The sequence below is a fragment of the Bos mutus genome, chromosome 4, assembly GCF_027580195.1.
Source record: "Bos mutus isolate GX-2022 chromosome 4, NWIPB_WYAK_1.1, whole genome shotgun sequence".
Taxonomy (NCBI): Eukaryota; Metazoa; Chordata; class Mammalia; order Artiodactyla; family Bovidae; genus Bos; species Bos mutus.
The window spans coordinates 91,131,070-91,148,442 of record NC_091620.1 but is presented as its reverse complement, the minus strand read 5'-3'; the positions used below and the strand labels follow the sequence as shown (position 1 = coordinate 91,148,442).

Here is a 17,373-nt window from a genome sequence, read left to right as displayed (position 1 = left end):
TATCTGACCACCCTCTTCCTTTGCCTACAGCTGTGTTTGATATTTCAGAACCTGGCTACAGAAGAAAACAAACCAGATAATTCCAAGGCCAAAGGAAGGTCAGGTCTGGAACACGCGCAAGAAAAGGGCACTATTCTCTCACAAAGGAGCTGTACCATAAATATGCATGTGGATAAATATTCCTTTATGTCTGCTGGACCCCATTCTTGGTCTATGTTCTCAACTGTGGCCCATGAAATGAAAGATATTCTAGCCCTAAGGGCTCAGAACATGGATGCCTCAAGGGGAGAATTCAGATGTACCTTCTGCTAGAGTCTCTCACAGGTTATCTGATTTATTTTTGATTCAATTTTTAGGATTCAGGGTTTGTTTTTGTGGCTTCTGTGACCTCAAGCAACCCTTTGTACTTGGAAAAGTTAAAATACTTTTTCCAAAATCACATTCCCAAGCCTTGATATCATCTTTTATTTAAAAGTCAATGAACGGAACAACCAGGTTATTTAACTTTGACAGACATCTTTGATAAGTATGCTCAGGAGCTACATTTTATAGTGTATTACACCACGAGCCAGCATTCCATACTAGGAGCTACAGACTGGATATATCTGGATATATTTCTCTCACCACGTTAGCCACTGTTTCTGATCCCTCTATTTCTTGGACAAACAGACCTGTCCTGGTATCCCAGGCAACCCAGGACTGTAGCCAGGGTCAGCGGAAGCTGCTTGGATCAGTCATGCCTCGTTCAATCCCTGTTCTTAAGAGAATTTTTGCTCATAGTCAGATACATGCTGTAGAGAAATACTTTTTGTAGGTAGTCAGAGCAGTAGCCTTTAAGAATTAGTTATCTCTCAGTTCTTTTTACTGAGAGTGTTTTGTATTCAGCCATAAGCTTTCAGAGACACAGATATCCTATTGTAATGCCAATTACATTCACTCCAAATCATTTCCTTACTTTAAAAGCAAGCTTGATTATCAAGTTTTGTGATGCTGTTTCAATAGTCATGTGTGTGGCTGTCTACTATTGTAACCCTACTGATAATTTCTTTCCTTGGTTAAGAGAGGTGACCCTTCCCTGACATGTTGTGGTTTCCTCTACTTTTATATGTTCACTCCATATGAATGAAACAAGTTCTCTGAATATTAGAATGATCCTACTAGTTTGAGAAAAACATGTTTTTGCAAATGAACAGGGTTTGTAGGTCTTAAAAGAATCAGGCGAGGGACTTCCCTAGCAGTACAGTGGTTAAGACACTGTGCTTCCACTGCAGGGGGCATGAATTCAATTTCTGGTTAGGGAACTAAGATCCCACATGCCATGCAGCACAGACAAAAATTAGGGGAAAAAATCAGGTGAAAGAGTGGATTGCAAACCAGATAATGCAAGCATGACATAAACATAACCAAATGCTTCAAACTGAAAACTGGGTCATTTCACATGATTAGTTTCTTTGCCATAATGTCAACACCCTAGTATTTATCAGAAGTTATATTCCAAGCACAAATAGGGAGATCAGGTGGAGTTTATTTTCATGTTTAATGTATGTGATGAGACACGTGCATGTTCACGCATGCTCAGTTGTGTCCCGCTCTTTGTGACCTCAAGGACTGTAGCCCGCTGGGCTCCTCTGTGGGATTCTCCAGACAGGAATGCTGGAGTGGGTTGCCATGCCCTGCTCCAGGGGATCTTGCAGACACAGGGATCAAACCCACATCTCTTGCATCTCTGGGACTGGCAGTTGGATTCTTTACCACTGAGCTACCTGATGAGGCACATTTCTGGCCTAAATGAGAAGTTATATAAACTTACATTTTAAAAAATACAGAATTTTATACTTAGTAACTTTTCAATAAATTTTAGTTGAATCGACAAATATTAATTTGCAGTATATATACATAATGTGTACATGTAAATCATAAACACTTAGGAATTTACCAGCTCAAATTTGAAAACACTGAAAGTGAAAGTTACTTTGCAATTACTGCTCTGTAAGGATTCACTAAGTGATTCCAAAGTTACATACTTCAGTAGGAAAAAACCTTATTGTCTTATTTACCTTAAGAATGTTGCATCCTGACACTTAAATTCTTAGGATAAAAATACTAAATATTCTTTTAAAAACGTGCAAAGTATGTAATTTATGTGTCTGTTAATAGCTCCTCCACTGTCACTGGGACTAAAAATATATATTTGGTTAGTGACTTTCATTTAGTGCTTTTCCAAATCCAAAGGAAATGAAATGTACTATCTTCACTCTGCTCTTCCAAATATTATTCTGGCTTTAATCCAAACTTAAATTTCCCCTGTAACATGCATACTCTTACAGTCCACATGGTCTCAAAATTCATCTTAGTATTTCTAATGATCTCTTACTTTAGAGGAGAACTCTTAAGGCTTTCACTTGTGATATGTTTGAAAACAAATTTTTCATGTTTTAAGGGCGTTTCTTTTGGCTTTTTAATATCTATTTGTTGTAAATACATCAAAAAATAAAAATAAAATGTAACATTTAAGTCACTTTGAAGTCACATGTTCTTTGAGAATATTTAGCTTTTGTTTCCCAAAGAAAGTTATAAATCTTTACTCAGTGGTTGTTCCAGTAGAAAGTAAGGAAGAGAGAGAGTAGGTTATAAAGTTATGCAGTTTGCTTAAATTCCTTCTGTAACAGCTATACATTTTGAAACAACTATGAAGTTATTCTGTACTAAACTCACATAATTTTTAAGGCACACCTTTCAAACCTTTACCTTCCATGTAATCCCCAATAGCCAAAGGGATAGTCACACCACCCTAATATTTCTAAAGAACAAAGCAGTGGTCCAAGGGGGAAATGTTGTCTGAGTTCAGTCAGTTGTTGAAGATGAAGTCTCTAGTCTGCTTCCTGTGAGAACTTGAATGGACCAAGAAACAAACTGAGATGGAGCCCCTCCCTGCTGGCCCGATGGAGAGCCTGGCTGAGGATATTTCTGGATGGCCAGGGGATCACTTAGCTTCTGTAGTGCCAAGGAAGAATGTGTGTTGTAGAGCCAGGTTACCACATATTCAAATGCATTTTGTCATTTTGGAATATAAGTAATAATGCATGCATGCTCAGTCACTTCGGTCATGTTCAACTCTGTGACCCCATGGACTGTAGTCTGCCAGGCTCCACTGTCCATGGGGATTCTTCAGGCAGGATCTGGAGTGGGTTGCCATGCCCTCCTCCAGGGGATCTTCCTGACCCAGGGATCGGACCCATGTCTCTTATGTCTCCTGCATTGGCAGGTGGGTTCTTTATCACTAGCACCACCTTAGACTCCCCATAAGTAATAATTCAATGTTTATTACATATTGAATTTAAGGAGTACTTTTTTTCATTCTATCTAAAGCCAAGGCATGGTGTTTAGTATTAATTCTGATGGCTAAGGAAAGGGCAATGCCTGTCATTTTCTCTGCCATAGTCTTCCTTTCTGCTCAGCTGTTCCTGAGAGAAATGAGGCTTGGCCATGGCTCCCAACAGGATTTTGAGAGTAGATGATATAATTGTGCTGTGTGTGTGTGCACACACACCCAGTTGTGTCTGACTCTTTGCAACACATGAACTGTAGCCCACCAGGCTCCTCTGTCCATGGGATTCTCCAGGCAAGACTACCAGAGTGGGTTGCCATTCCCTCTCCAGGGGATCTTCCTGACCCAGGGATCGAACTTATATCTCTTTTGTCTCCTGCATTGGCAGGTGGATTCTTTGCCAACTGTGCCACTTTGCTAGTTTATGCCAAGTGGAATTCAGTGATACCGAATTTAATAGCAGATAAATTTGGTTGACTTTTAGCTTCCCCATCACCCAGTACCATTTAAGCTCTTCTTTCTCCCAGCACTAGGTTCCTTTACATAATCTGTGAAAATTCTTTTTTTATACCATCAGTTTTTTAGTCAGTGTCTAATGAGAAGTAGAATTGTAGCATTTGAACTAAAGCAGTGTTTGTGAAAGCCATTACAAATAGTTCAAAGAATTTTTAAGTGGACATTTAGAGGGTGGCACATCACAACGGAAAGTGAAATACATTGGAATGTTTAAGTGTGAGAATAGCAAAAGTGGCCTCTTCCCCTGTCTTTTTGTTTGTTTCTGCTTTTAATGAAGATATGTTCCCAAGTTAGGCAAGCTCTTGTTAATCCCCAGGTTTTAGTTTACAGCTTACTTCCTTCAGGAAGCCTTGTTTGGCCAGCTAAATCCAAATTAAATCAATTATGGTCCCTCGTAACTGGATTTTTTTTTCCCTCAAAGATTGTAATTGATTTATTTTGGGGATTGTGTTAAAATGGGCTGTCCATGTGGGAAGAGATTGTGTTTCCTCTTCTCTCTGACCCCAGCACTGCGGTACCTGACTAGCCCAAGGATCTAGCTCAGTGTATATGCCTGCTGTACAATAAATGAATATGCAAGTGAAACAAGAGTAAAGAGACGTGAATCACATGCAGCTGTACAAAAAAAGGTTATTTGTATGTTAGATGAAATTTTGAGGTGACATTTATATTTTTTAATTAAAAAATGTTCATTGGAAGCAATTTCGTAAGTCTGGAAAACTGTAAGGGGAGAATCACCTGTTACTCTGTCACCAGAGAAAACCATAAGTAAAATACACATTTATTTCCAGTAATTTTTCCTCTTCTATGTGCCTCTCTCTGACAGTGAAGGAAAGTTATATGTTTGTGTTCATGTCTGCATGCGTGTGTACATCTGTAAATACATACGTGTGTTTGTGTATGCGTGTGTTTATGTATGTGTTTTAAGACATCTCAGAGTAACTATTGTTACCACCTGCATTAGAATGCAGAGATTAATTTCATTTGGGTAGATAAAAGTTAACTGTCCTCAAATATATGTGCCTGAAATTTCTCCTGAAAAGTTCCTCCAATGTTTGCCTATCTAATTCTCACTGAAGATGATAAGATAGCTATCTTTTTTTTATTTAGGAGACTAAATCAACTTGGTCACATATATATTGTATTATAAGTTATTTCTTATATAATAACATTTTTAAAATATATATTAATGTATGTTAGTTATATGTATATGTATATATCTTTTTTGAAGAAAAAAAATTTTGTGGCTTTTTCATACCTGAGAAAGTCATCCTACAACCTTCACACATTCTTGGACACAGATTTACTAGGACACATTTTTTTTGTCTGAAAATCTGGAAGTGTGGTTAAATGCTCAAGCACTTAATATTCAAAAGGAGAGGTCTAAGTTTAGCAATGAAGAGAAGTCTGGACCATCTTGGTATGTGTTCCTTTGTGGGCAGCCTGTTCATTCTCTTCTGGTGCCTCACAGTATATTTTCTTCATCCTACTAATCCAAAATAAAATCATTCTTATGAGCATTTGCAGTTACATACTCATGTACATGTCTCTTTCTATTATGGATAAATGTTTCAGTTATTCCAATTATTCTATGAATCTGATCCCCTCCTTGAGAACAATCACTGTCTATTCGTTGATCTCCATACTTTCTGAACATATCTAAATTTTTATTTAATGGCATTGATCTGGTTTTTTATGAAATTTGAATTCTTCTTTTGTTGCCTCCAAAGTAGACTTTAATTTTGCCACTGTGGTTTTAGTTCTCTTGCCATCCTCGTTTACCTTATGCATCTTTTTCCTCATTAATTTACCTTGGTGTCTCCTATTCAGCTCTTGGTCCTATTTTATAGGACCAATGTCTTCTGACATTTGAGGATTCCCCCAAATTTCTAAAATCTTATTTTGCTTCCTATAGTTGGAAAAGACTCTGATGCTGAGAGGGATTGGGGACAAGAAGAGAAGGGGACAACAGAGGATGAGATGGCTGGATGGCATCACTGACTCGATGGATGTGAGTCTGAGTGAACTCCGGGAGTTGGTGATGGACAGGGAGGCCTGGCATGCTGCGATTCATGGGGTCGCAAAGAGTCGGACACGACTGAGCGACTGATCTGATCTGATCTGATAGTAAATCAAATTCACTGAGCTAAGTAGTAGGAATTATGTTTCCCTTTATATTTCTGTAGCATATTCTCATAGGCCCAGTTTTTGTTTTTTGTTTTTTTTTTCCTCCTCACTCAAACTTAAAAAAGAGTTTTTTGAGGTATAGTTGATTTACAGTGTTATGTTAGTTTATGGTGTAGAGCCAAGTGACTCAGTTATATGTTTTCTGACTTTTTTTTGTTAGAGTTTATTGTAAGATATGGAATTTTCGTTTTCTCTACTGTACAGCAGGACTTCAGCTGTTTTATATATAGTAATTTGCATCCAATAATCTCAGACTCCTAATTTATCCCTCCTCTTATCTTTCCCCTTTGGTAATGATAAATTTGTTTTCTATGTCTGTGTTTCTGACTGTGTTTCTGTTTTGTAAATAAGTTCATTTGTACCATTTTTAGATTCCACATATAAGTGATACATATGATATTTGTCTTTGTCTGACTTCAGTTAGGGTGACCATCTCTCAGTTCATCCATGTTGCCACAAATGGCATTATTTCCTTCCTATTTTTTATGGCTGGGCAATAATTCTATGGTGTATTTATACACTGTCTGTGTGTCTGTGCTCAGTTGTGTCCCTGACTCTTTGCAGTCCATGGGCTGGCAGCCTGCCAGGCTTCTCTGTCCATGGAATTTTCCAGGCAAGAATTCTGGAGTTGGTTGCCACTTCCTACTCCAGGGGATCTTCCTGACCCAGGGGTTGAACCTGCATCTCTTGCATTTCCTGCATAGGTAGGTCGATTCTTTATCACTGTGCCACCTGGGAAGTCTATATATACAGTTCAGTTCAGTCGCTCAGTCGTGTCCGACTCTTTGCGACCCCATGAATCGCAGCACGCCAGGCCTCCCTGTCCATCACCAACTCCCGGGGTTCACCCAAACTCATGTCCATTGAGTCAGTGATGCCATCCAGCCATCTCATCCTCTGTCGTCCCCTTCTCCTCCTGCCCCCAATCCCTCCCAGCATCAGAGTCTTTTACAACAACTCTTTGCATGAGGTGGCCAAAGTACTGGAGTTTCAGCTTTAGCATCAGTCCTTCCAAAGAACACCCAGAACTGATCTCCTTTAGAATGCACTGGTTGGACCTCCTTGCAGACCAAGGGACTCTCAAGAGTCTTCTCCAACACCACAGTTCAAAAACATCAATTCTTCGGCCCTCAGCTTTCTTCACAGTCCAACTCTCACATCCATACATGACCACTGGAAAAACCATAGCCTTGACTAGACGGACCTTTGTTGGCAAAGTAATGTCTCTGCTTTTGAATATGCTATCTAGGTTGGTCATAACTTTCTGTCCAAGGAGTAGGCGTCTTTTAATTTCATGGCTGCAGTCACCATCTGCAGTGATTTGGGAGCCCCCCAAAATAAAGTCTGACACTGTTTCCACTGTTTCCCCATCTATTTGCCATGAAGTGATGGGACCAGATGCCATGATCTTTGTTTTCTGAATGTTGAGCTTTAAGCCAACTTTTTCACTCTCCTCTTTCATTTTCATCAAGAGGCTTTTTAGTTCCTCTTCACTTTCTGCCATAAGGGTGATGTCATCTGCATATATATACAGTACATCTTCTTTATCCATTTATCTCTTGATGAACATTTAGATTGCTTCTGTGTCTTGGTGATTGTAAATAGCACAGCTATGAACATTGGAGTGCGTGCATGCTCAGTCACTCAGTTGTGCCCAACTCTTTGCAACCCCACGGACTGTAGCCCACCAGGCTCCTCTGTCCATGGGACTTCTCAGGCAAGAATACTGGAGTGGGCTGCCATTTCCTTTTCCATTTGGGGTACATATATCTTTTCAAAGTAAAGTTTTATCCAGGTACATGCCTAGGACTGGAATTACTGGATCATATGGTGACTCTACTTTTGTTTTTTTAAGGAATCTCCATACTGTCTTTCATAGTAGCTGCAGCAATTTACATTCTCACTAATAGTATAGTAGATTCTCTTTTCTCTACATCCTCTCCAGGATTTATCGTTTGTAGGCATTTTGATGATGGCCATTCTGACTGATAGAAGGTAATACCTCTCTGTAATTTTGGTTTGCATTTTTTATTAGTTAGTGATGTTGAGAATCTTTTCATATGCCTGTTAGCCATCTGGATGCCTCCTTTATAGAAATGTCTATTTAGGGGTTCAGCCCATTTTTTTAATTGTTTTTTTTGTTGTTGTTATTGAGCTGTATGTATATTTTGGAAATTATTCCCTTGTTGGTTGTATGATTTGTAAATATTTTCTGCTAGTCTGTAGGGTGCTTTTTTTTTTAATGGTTTCCCTTGTGTTCACTCATTCTTGAAAGCTTGAATATAGAAACATCTTTGCAGATATTTACCAGCAAATATGTAGTGAATTGTGTTTGACTTCACTTTTTGCCAACTTGCATACCGCCTGAACCTCCTCCTCTGTTATATAGTGAATGGCAACACCTAATTTAATTCCCAGGTTCTAATAGACTTTCATATAGTGTAGTTGGAAGCTCTATGGTGAAATTTCTCCCACCCACTTCCTTTTTTTAGCTGCTGATGAAATAATTTACATAAACAAACAGATCTCTAAGTCTAGAAAATGCTCCTTGTGTACTCAGAGGTACAATTTAGCAAGTTTTAAACAATTATTTTTGTATATTTCATTTGCTTGCTGAATAAATCAAGTTTTACACATAATTAAAAATGTCATATCTGGTACTTTAAGTGTTCCTATTAAAAGATATTATAACAAATAATTCAGGTGTTAGAATATAAAGAGTATATTTATGGGGAAAAAATTAGGCAAGATAAACCTTATAAATAGATTAGAACTCTAAACCTTATGGATAGATTTCTCTTATAGATGGAAAGTATAACAGCTGTTCTGGACATGATTTAGAGGTTATTAGAAATGACTCCTGCTTCAAAGTAACTCCTTCTATCCATTTTCGTAATCCTACCAATTGCAATCCATTTTTTTTTTTTTTTTTTTTTTTTTTTTTAACTCTTAAGAGGTCATCTTTGACTTCTCAGCCCCCTATATTTTTTATTTCTTTACCTACCATACAGAGTTTTAAACATACATGTCATATAATTGTCTTTGTGAGTGCCTTACCTTTACTGCTAGGTTATAAGTTAAATGTAATAAATTAAAGTTTCTGATACCTGGATCATTGAGAGCATTCAGTGACTGTTTACTGAACCTGCATCCTTTAGGGAAGTTATTCTGTTTGTGTGTGTGTGTGTGTGTGTGTGTGTGTGTGTCTATGTCTATATTTATTTACTGTGCTTTAGCCCTTGGTTCCATCCTTTGGCCCTGCAAGATGTTAATATGTGTCATTGAGCAAATCCTTGGGAAGGTGTGGAACCTCAGGCATTAACCAGAAAAGCAATATGAAGCTGAATTTTAAGAAGCTGGGATCAGGAGTTTTAGGTTGAAAGATTCTGAACTCAGCTTTCCTAATAGACCAGTGTGGACTCGGCCCCACAGTCATATTAGACTGAGCAGAAACGTAAAGAGATGAATGCTTTCTATAACTAAAGAAACTGTGTGCAATGATTAAGGAAAGGCAAAGAGGCTACACACTGTGAGCTTTACATACTTACCTCATTTAATAAAACTGAAAGCCACAGAAAGCACAAAGTCTAAGCTTATAAAAAGTATCAAAAAATTTTAAGAGTTTTTTTTTTTTAGCAGAAAATAAACAACTAGAGTTTAAAATTCAGGTAAAGGTTTATGTTAAGACTCCTTTGTGTATTTTATTTATTTTCTCAAAACCTAGCTTTAACTCTTGTCCCATTGATTAAGAGACAGGTTGATCTCTGTCTTTAGACAGGCTAAAGGGTCAAAGAAAAGTGGAATTCGATGTGAATCCCAAAGAGAAGAGCAGGCTTGTTCCTCACCCTGTAAGTTTCTGTTTTTGAGGGGAGAAAAGGGGAAAAAAAAGATGAAAGAAATGGAGATGAAGGATGAGGTTAAGTCTCACCTTGCAGTCTACCTGTTAACTCTTCATTGCTACATCATTAAGATGAGTAGGTAGAGGTTTTGGGTTCCAGACTTTATTTTCTCTTAAATTCAAATGTCTTTCCAAGAGCTCCTGGACTTTGTATTATAATCTCCAGATGCTTGGCAATAATTTTCAGCTACCATAACCTGTTTCATTTTTTTTTTTTGCAGTGGCTAATGGAGAAATTGTTGTTTTAAGAGAAATGATTACTATGGAGATGAAGTTAGATAGGTCAAGAGATGAAATAGTGAGAAAAATAAGCAACCTAATGATTAGAATCTCTATTCTTAAAGAATATGTTTTCAAAATGAGGGAAATGCTATATTTTATGTTTCCATGTTAATCATTAATATATCTTTTATGCAGTACAAAACTGGTAGAAAATATGTTCAGCAGTTCCTGTTATGTAATAGCAACTCATAAATACTTGATATATCTGAGTTGTGCAGATGTGTCTAATGTATTGTCGTATTGTGAATGTTGCTTTTTATGCCTGCTTACTTTTTTTTTCCTGCCTTCCTCTTTTCTCTCTTTCAGCTTTATTTTAAAATATTTATTCATCTATTTTTTGTGTAAAATTCCATGTATAAATATAATGAGTATAATAAATGCTTGTGTTAGAGGCACCTACTGGTAGGAAGATAAGATGTCCTTGTGGCTCAGATGGTAAAGAATTTGCCTGCAATGCAGGAGGCCCAGGTTTGATCCCTGGGTGGGGAAGATCCCCTGGAGAAGGGAATGGCAACCCACTCCGGTATTCTTGCCTGGAGAATTCCATGGACAGAGGAGCCTGGCGAGCTACAGTCCATGGGGTCACAAAGAATAGGACACAACTGAGTGGCTAACACTTTCACTTCACTTTCACCAGGAAGAAGATAAGGCATGTAATACAAAAGAAATTAGTCTATAAAAACTACCAATGAGGTCCACCAAGTAGGTTCATCAAGAAAGGTTTTTATAATTGATGGAGATATCTGACCTAGTTATCCCATCAATTCATTTATTCATGTTTTTCACTCATTTATTAAAATTACACTTGAGAATCTACTGTTTTCCCAGCATATTTATAGACACTAAGAGTTCAGAGGTAAACAATATAACTCTAGTCTGTGTTGTACAGATAGTAAAGAAAATAACCAATTAACAAGATTATACACCAATTATAGAATTGTACTAAATGTTACAAAGAAGACCTAGAAGATGCTATGAGTGACTCATTGGAAAGGACCCTGATGCTGGGAGGGATTGAGGGCAAGAGGAGACAGGGACAACAGAGGATGAGATGGCTGGATGGCATCACCCACTTGATGGACATGAGTTTGGGTAGGCTTCGGGAGTTGGTGGTGGACAGGGAGGCCTGGCGTGCCACAATTCATGGGGTTGCAAAGAGTCTGACATGACTGAGCGACTGAACTGAACCGAGCAATGCTTTATTGAGGAAGTGACATTGAGACAATCTTGAAGAATGAGTAGGTATTAGCTGAGCGAAGGGGGCCAGAAGGCAGAATTTTTGGCATAGATGGAACAGCATGTATGAAGATCCCAAGGCACGTGTGATTTTGAGTCTTTTGAAAACTAGAAGGTAAAGTAAACCTTTGTGGGAGAAATAAAGATCAAGGCAGGGAAGTATGAGATGAAGCTGGAGAGGTGGGGACAGGCGTGTCTGTGCTGCCTGGAGAAATTTAACCTCATCTTTTTTTTTTTTTTTCTTTTTATTTATTTATTTTTTATTTTTTAACTTTACAATATTGTATTGGTTTTGCCATACATCAACATGAGTCTGCCACAGGTATACACGTGTTCCCCATCCTGAACCCTCCTCCCTCCTCCCTCCCCGTACCATCCCTCTGGGTCGTCCCAGTGCACCAGCCCCAAGCATCCAGTATCGTGCATCAAACCTGGACTGGCAACTCGTTTCATATCTTTGAAGTCACCAAAGGACTGAAGCAAAGGTAGCGACTCTTAAGTGGCAAATAGAGTAGAATGAAAGTCAGATAGCCATTACAGGGCTATCTCAGGAGTTCAGATTAAAGATAATAGTACCTTGGATTGTATGGTTTCAGCATTGGAGATAAGAGAGTTAGTATGCATCTTCCAGGGAAAAATAGACATTACTTGTTGGTTTATTGGAGAGTGAGTGTCAAAAGGACAGTAAGATTTCTTACATGAGCAGTGGTGGTGATATCCTTCACTGAAATGAGAAACGGTATGTGAAGCTTAAGATTATGAGCTCAAATACGATATTTCTATTTTATGAAAACTAGGAGACATCCAAATGGAGATTTTAGATGGGCGATTTAGATGAGTGTTCAAGTGTATACCGCTCAGGAGGGAGATCAGCCCTGAAGATGAAAATATGAGATTTGGGGGCGTGTGGAGGGATTCTGAAGCCATTTGTATCTTAAGAATCAATATTACATACTTAGAGGGCATCATGAGTCAGACAAAGATAAATACTTTATAAACTAAAATCTGTATAGTCAGATCTGGAATCTAAGAAATAAAACAAAGCGAAATGACAGCGTACTCAATTGTGTAGATGCCAGAGGGAAGGCGGCTGGAGAGCTGGGCCAAATAGGTGAAGGGGATTAAGAGATACAGGCCTCCAGTTGTAAAATAAATAAGCCATGGCGACGTAATAACAAGGTACAAGGGATATAGTAAAAGAACTGTAGTAGGGACTTCCCTGGCGGTCCAGTGGTTAAGACTATGCTTGCACTCTGCGGGGCACAGCTTTGATCCCTGATTGGAGAACTAGGGTCCCACATGCCATGTGGTTTGGTCAAACAAAAAAATTGTAACAGCTTTGTATGGGCACAGATGTTTACTAGACTTACTGTGGTGATCATTTTGCAGTGTATGAAAATGTCAAATCACTATGTAGTACACCTGATTTAATGTAATATTGTATATGTCAGCTATATTCCAATTAATAGAAAGAAGTGGATATTATTTGGACCAGTGAAATAGTTTTTTCTTAGACATAATTTTTGCCACATGGTTTCAAAATACACATGTCATTCTGCATGATTTTAATACACTGAGGGACACATATTTTCCCCTCTTGAATAACATCCTTCTAACACAATAATGTAAGGGGGAATAAAATGCATTAATTGAACCTACTTTATAACACTAATTGCTTGTACTTATCTGTTCTTGAATAGATATTTAGAAAGTTATTATAATGGACTCTTCTGCATTCTATGCCCCCAGAGAATGTATTTTGATGGTAATTTATTGGAATATTTCATTGGTTAAATAATTTCTTACATCAGGCAGTTTTGTAAATAACATGTTTTCCCCCCAAGGAATAGGGTTAAGGGTGGAAATCTTTTTATAATAATTATCATCTAATTTGTTTCTTTAAAGAGCCCTACCTTGTATATGCCTAATAGTTCATTTCATCAAATGTGTATGAAATCTTTCACATCAGAGGCTCTGAAACATGAAATGTGTTAACTCATGATAATTTAAATGCAGATTTTGTTGTGTCTATGTGATTTCTACTAAAGATATTGCTACTGACTTATTTTTTTAAGAAACACTTCAAATGTTCCACAATATTTTAAAAACTATCAGTTAAGTTCAGTCGCTCAGTCGTGTCCAACTCTTTGCAACCCCATGAATTGCAGCATGCCAGGCCTCCCTGTCTATCACCAACTCCCGGAGTTTACTCAAACTCACGTCCATCGAGTCGGTGATGCCGTCCAGCCATCTCACCCTCTGTCGTCCCCTTCTTCTCCTGCCCCCAATCCCTCCCAGCATCAGAGTCTTTTCCAATGAGTCAACTCTTTGCATGAGGTGGCCAAAGTACTGGAGTTTCAGCTTTAGCATCATTAAAAACTATAGTATCTGTATTACTTATAGATTGACATAAATTATGAGAGAAGCACAGTAAGCAGAAAAGAAACTCTTTCTGCACAACTTTGAAGGAATTAATAAGCATATGAATAGGCAAGTAGTTGGAAACCCAGTTTGTTACAGATATAACATGACCTAAACTATGGCAAGACTTACTCGTGAAATAAAATCACACTTTAAAGAGCTCATTTTGTGGATTCACTGATAAAATTGAAACCTCTGCTGAATTGAATTATCTGTCTAAAAATACTCCATAGTGATTTAAGATACTGGTAAAATTGCAGTATTGGTTTTTAACCTGCAGTTTCTCAAATATCATCACCTTTTTTACTTTACAGATTTACTTGGTAAGCCTAGGGTCTGATTCTGACTAATTCATGAGTTGACTTTTTTTTGCATATATATCCAGACCCATAGAACTAAATAGTTCTTATGTGCTTCCAGGAAACTTGTGGATATGTATTATTTCTCTGTTTGTACATTTATTTGGAAAAGAATGCCCTTTTTTGAGTAATCATATTGTCATGTAACTTGTGCTCATTACTCATCTTGTGTTGTGTTTTCTTTGTCCTAAAGGAATTGCCTATGATCCTTTGATGCTGAAACACCAGTGCATTTGTGGCAATTCCACCACCCACCCTGAGCATGCTGGACGAATACAGAGCATCTGGTCACGGCTGCAAGAAACTGGGCTGCTAAATAAATGTGAGGTAATCCTGAATTGGCCACACTCTTTTACTTACTTAAATAAATCATGTAAAGAGGCCAGTATTCATTTGGGTAGTTGTAGAAAAATGTTAACTCTGTAGCACCAACACCGTGATTGATGAACCATCATGGACACCAGTAACATATAACCTGACACTGGGCTGGGCACACAGTGGGGACTCAGTCTGCGCTGACGGGCTGAGCAGCTGCCTGATGTGTGTGCCATTACTGTAGTGTTCTGGGTTTTTTTTTGTACACACGGAACTCTTCTTGTTTCCAGTAGGTATCGTTTATTGAGTTAATTTTCTGAGAAGCTCTTCACAAACAGTTAGGGGCTGCATAGTTGTTATTTCTTACTGTAAGCAATGCTCTGAACTCATATGTGCCAATGTTGCCTCATGGAAATGGAATAGTTTTAAAAGATAACTGTCTCTTAACAGTTTTAAAAGATTACCAGAAAGAGTCACTTCTTTTTATTGGTGTTTAGATTCATTTCTGTAGATTCTTGTGAGTCTTATGTTTTATTTAGAAAATTCTGGCTTATTGAACCATTTAAAAGATATCAGGTCAGAAAGGCTCCCTTTGTCAAATTTGTAAAATATGTAACAACCAGCAGTTGGTTGATTTAGCTGCTATAAATGTCCATTGTTGCTTAAGATCCAGTAACAGTCTATATTTGAGTCTAAACTTTTTTAAAAGAAAAATATCCTCGATGTGTTATTTTACACTACCTTAGCATTTATGGATCAAAAGCACTTTTTCCTGCATCTATATTATGTTTCAGATGTGTTCTAGGGACTAGAGTTACGGAATTTCACTAGACAAACATGGTCCCTATTCTTATAGTCTGATCAGTTGACATATTACTATTTGGTTCCTACGTATTACTATTTGGTTCCTTTGCTCTTCTCTATAAGAGCCATGAAGGAACTCTAGCTCTCATCAATTTGGGAAACATGAAAGTGGATAATATTTTGACCATAGTTATGTCATGAGGAAACTAATAACACTGAAACCATATTAAATTCACTATTCTTAAAATAGTGAATAGTGATAAAGACAGTCTCTTGCGACTACTTTTGAATTAAATGATTTTAACACCCGAAAATGTGGTCAAGAAAATTCTATTCAAAGCCAATTTACTTTAGAGTGAACCTGTAAAATATTTCAGTGGAAATAAAGATGTCAAAGTCAAGTACACTTGATTCTATTTGATAATGAGTGTTAGTTCTGTATGATCTTTTTTCTCTTCAGAGTGGCAAAAATAACTGACTTTGGAAGATGCAAAGTCATTCATTCATTCAATGTGTTCGCTTCTAAGGATAAATTCTTTATTGACTTTTCTCTTTTGGAGATGAACTATGTATCTTGTCTTACAGGGGAATTAAATGGTCATTTTCTTTACATCAAAACACAGATAATGTTGATGGGTCATTAAGCAGTCTTGATATTGTGAATGAATATGCCAGAGTAGTGTATACAGATTTAGTTTCACAAGTTTTATTATATGTTGGTAATAGAATTATCAAATACCCTTCATATTTAGAGTTCTGCTTTTCAGTAAGTGTATCCTTTACCTAGAAACTCAGAAGTGAAACAATTTCAGCTAGATTTATTTCTATGGTTCTTTCTTGAGTGAAAGTCTATGATTCCTATTTTGCCAGTAGCACCCATGTTATGTGGCAGAAAGCTTCATATTCTTTGGTAAATTTTAGAGTTATATCATTGTTTTTGATAATGCAGGTTGGAAGCCAGATCACTCTATTAGAGTCTGCACAATCCGATATGAAGCCGGTGAAGTAAACCATCCAGGAGACTTCTTTGTAGTAGATTGGCCTTATGGGTATTTATTCATGAGAGCGTTCGTGTCTCACCTTTGCATCTATTACAGATGTTTTCTAGCTTGGCAGTCTCTCTGTGCTTTCATAAGCTGAGGCACTGCTGTGTGCATTTTGTCACTTTCCAGTCTTTGTTATGTGCTGAAGCCGAGCCTCCACCACTGCAGATAAGCAGCGCCCAATCACGGCTTCAGTGTGCTGTTAGGCTGTGGTCTCCTTCAGCCTTTTACCTGAAGGAACACTGTTTATACAAGCAGCAAAGTACAGAAGTAAATGGGATGTAATATGATTCATACTGGTCTTAAAATTTTAGAAGTTTGTTATCTGTTTCTCATCAGTCTTTCTTTTTTTTCCAGTTCCTGGTGCATCACATTCTTTTGGTCTTGTATTATTTGAAACCATGAAGTTCAACTTATACGCAGCACTAACTGATGTGTGTCAGACCCAAGATGAAATGCTAGAAGGACTGTGACTCTCTGTGACCCCATGGACTGTACAGTCCATGGAATTCTCCAGGCCAGAATACTGGAGTGGGTAGCCTTTCTCTTTTCCAAGGAATCTTCCCAACCCAGGGATCAAACCCAGGTCTCCTGCATTGCAGGCGGATTCTTTACCAGCTGAGCTATAAGGGAAGCCCAGAGACTGTATGGTTGACAAAAATGAGTGGGTCTATTCCATTTCAGTCAGCTAAATAAGTGTCTCTGTAGCAAATAATCAACGGCTTTCCTGAGGTCTCAGTGGTAAAGAATCTGCCTGCCAATGCAGGACATGGGTTCAGTCCCTGAGTTCAGTCCCTTCCTTGGTCGAGAAGTTCCCCTGGAAGAGGAAGTGGCAACCCATTCTGGTATTCTTGCCTAGGAAATCCTGTGGACAGAGGAGACTGGCAGGCTACAGTCCATGGTGTCCCAAAGAGTCAGATACACCAAGCTTGTGGGCACGCAGCATACTAGCAAACAATCATGCAATTAACAAATAATGTTCTT

At 38.0% G+C, this 17,373-nt stretch overlaps 1 protein-coding gene across 1 annotated transcript in view; it reads left to right on the top strand.

Moving 5' to 3' along the window:
* The window catches only part of HDAC9 (histone deacetylase 9), an 810,729-nt gene that overhangs the window by 504,530 nt on the left and 288,826 nt on the right, over positions 1-17,373 (top strand). The window contains exon 14 of the mRNA XM_070369757.1: positions 14,421-14,554. Within this exon, the coding sequence (XP_070225858.1) occupies positions 14,421-14,554 (134 nt within the window). The remainder of the gene's footprint in view (positions 1-14,420; positions 14,555-17,373) is intronic.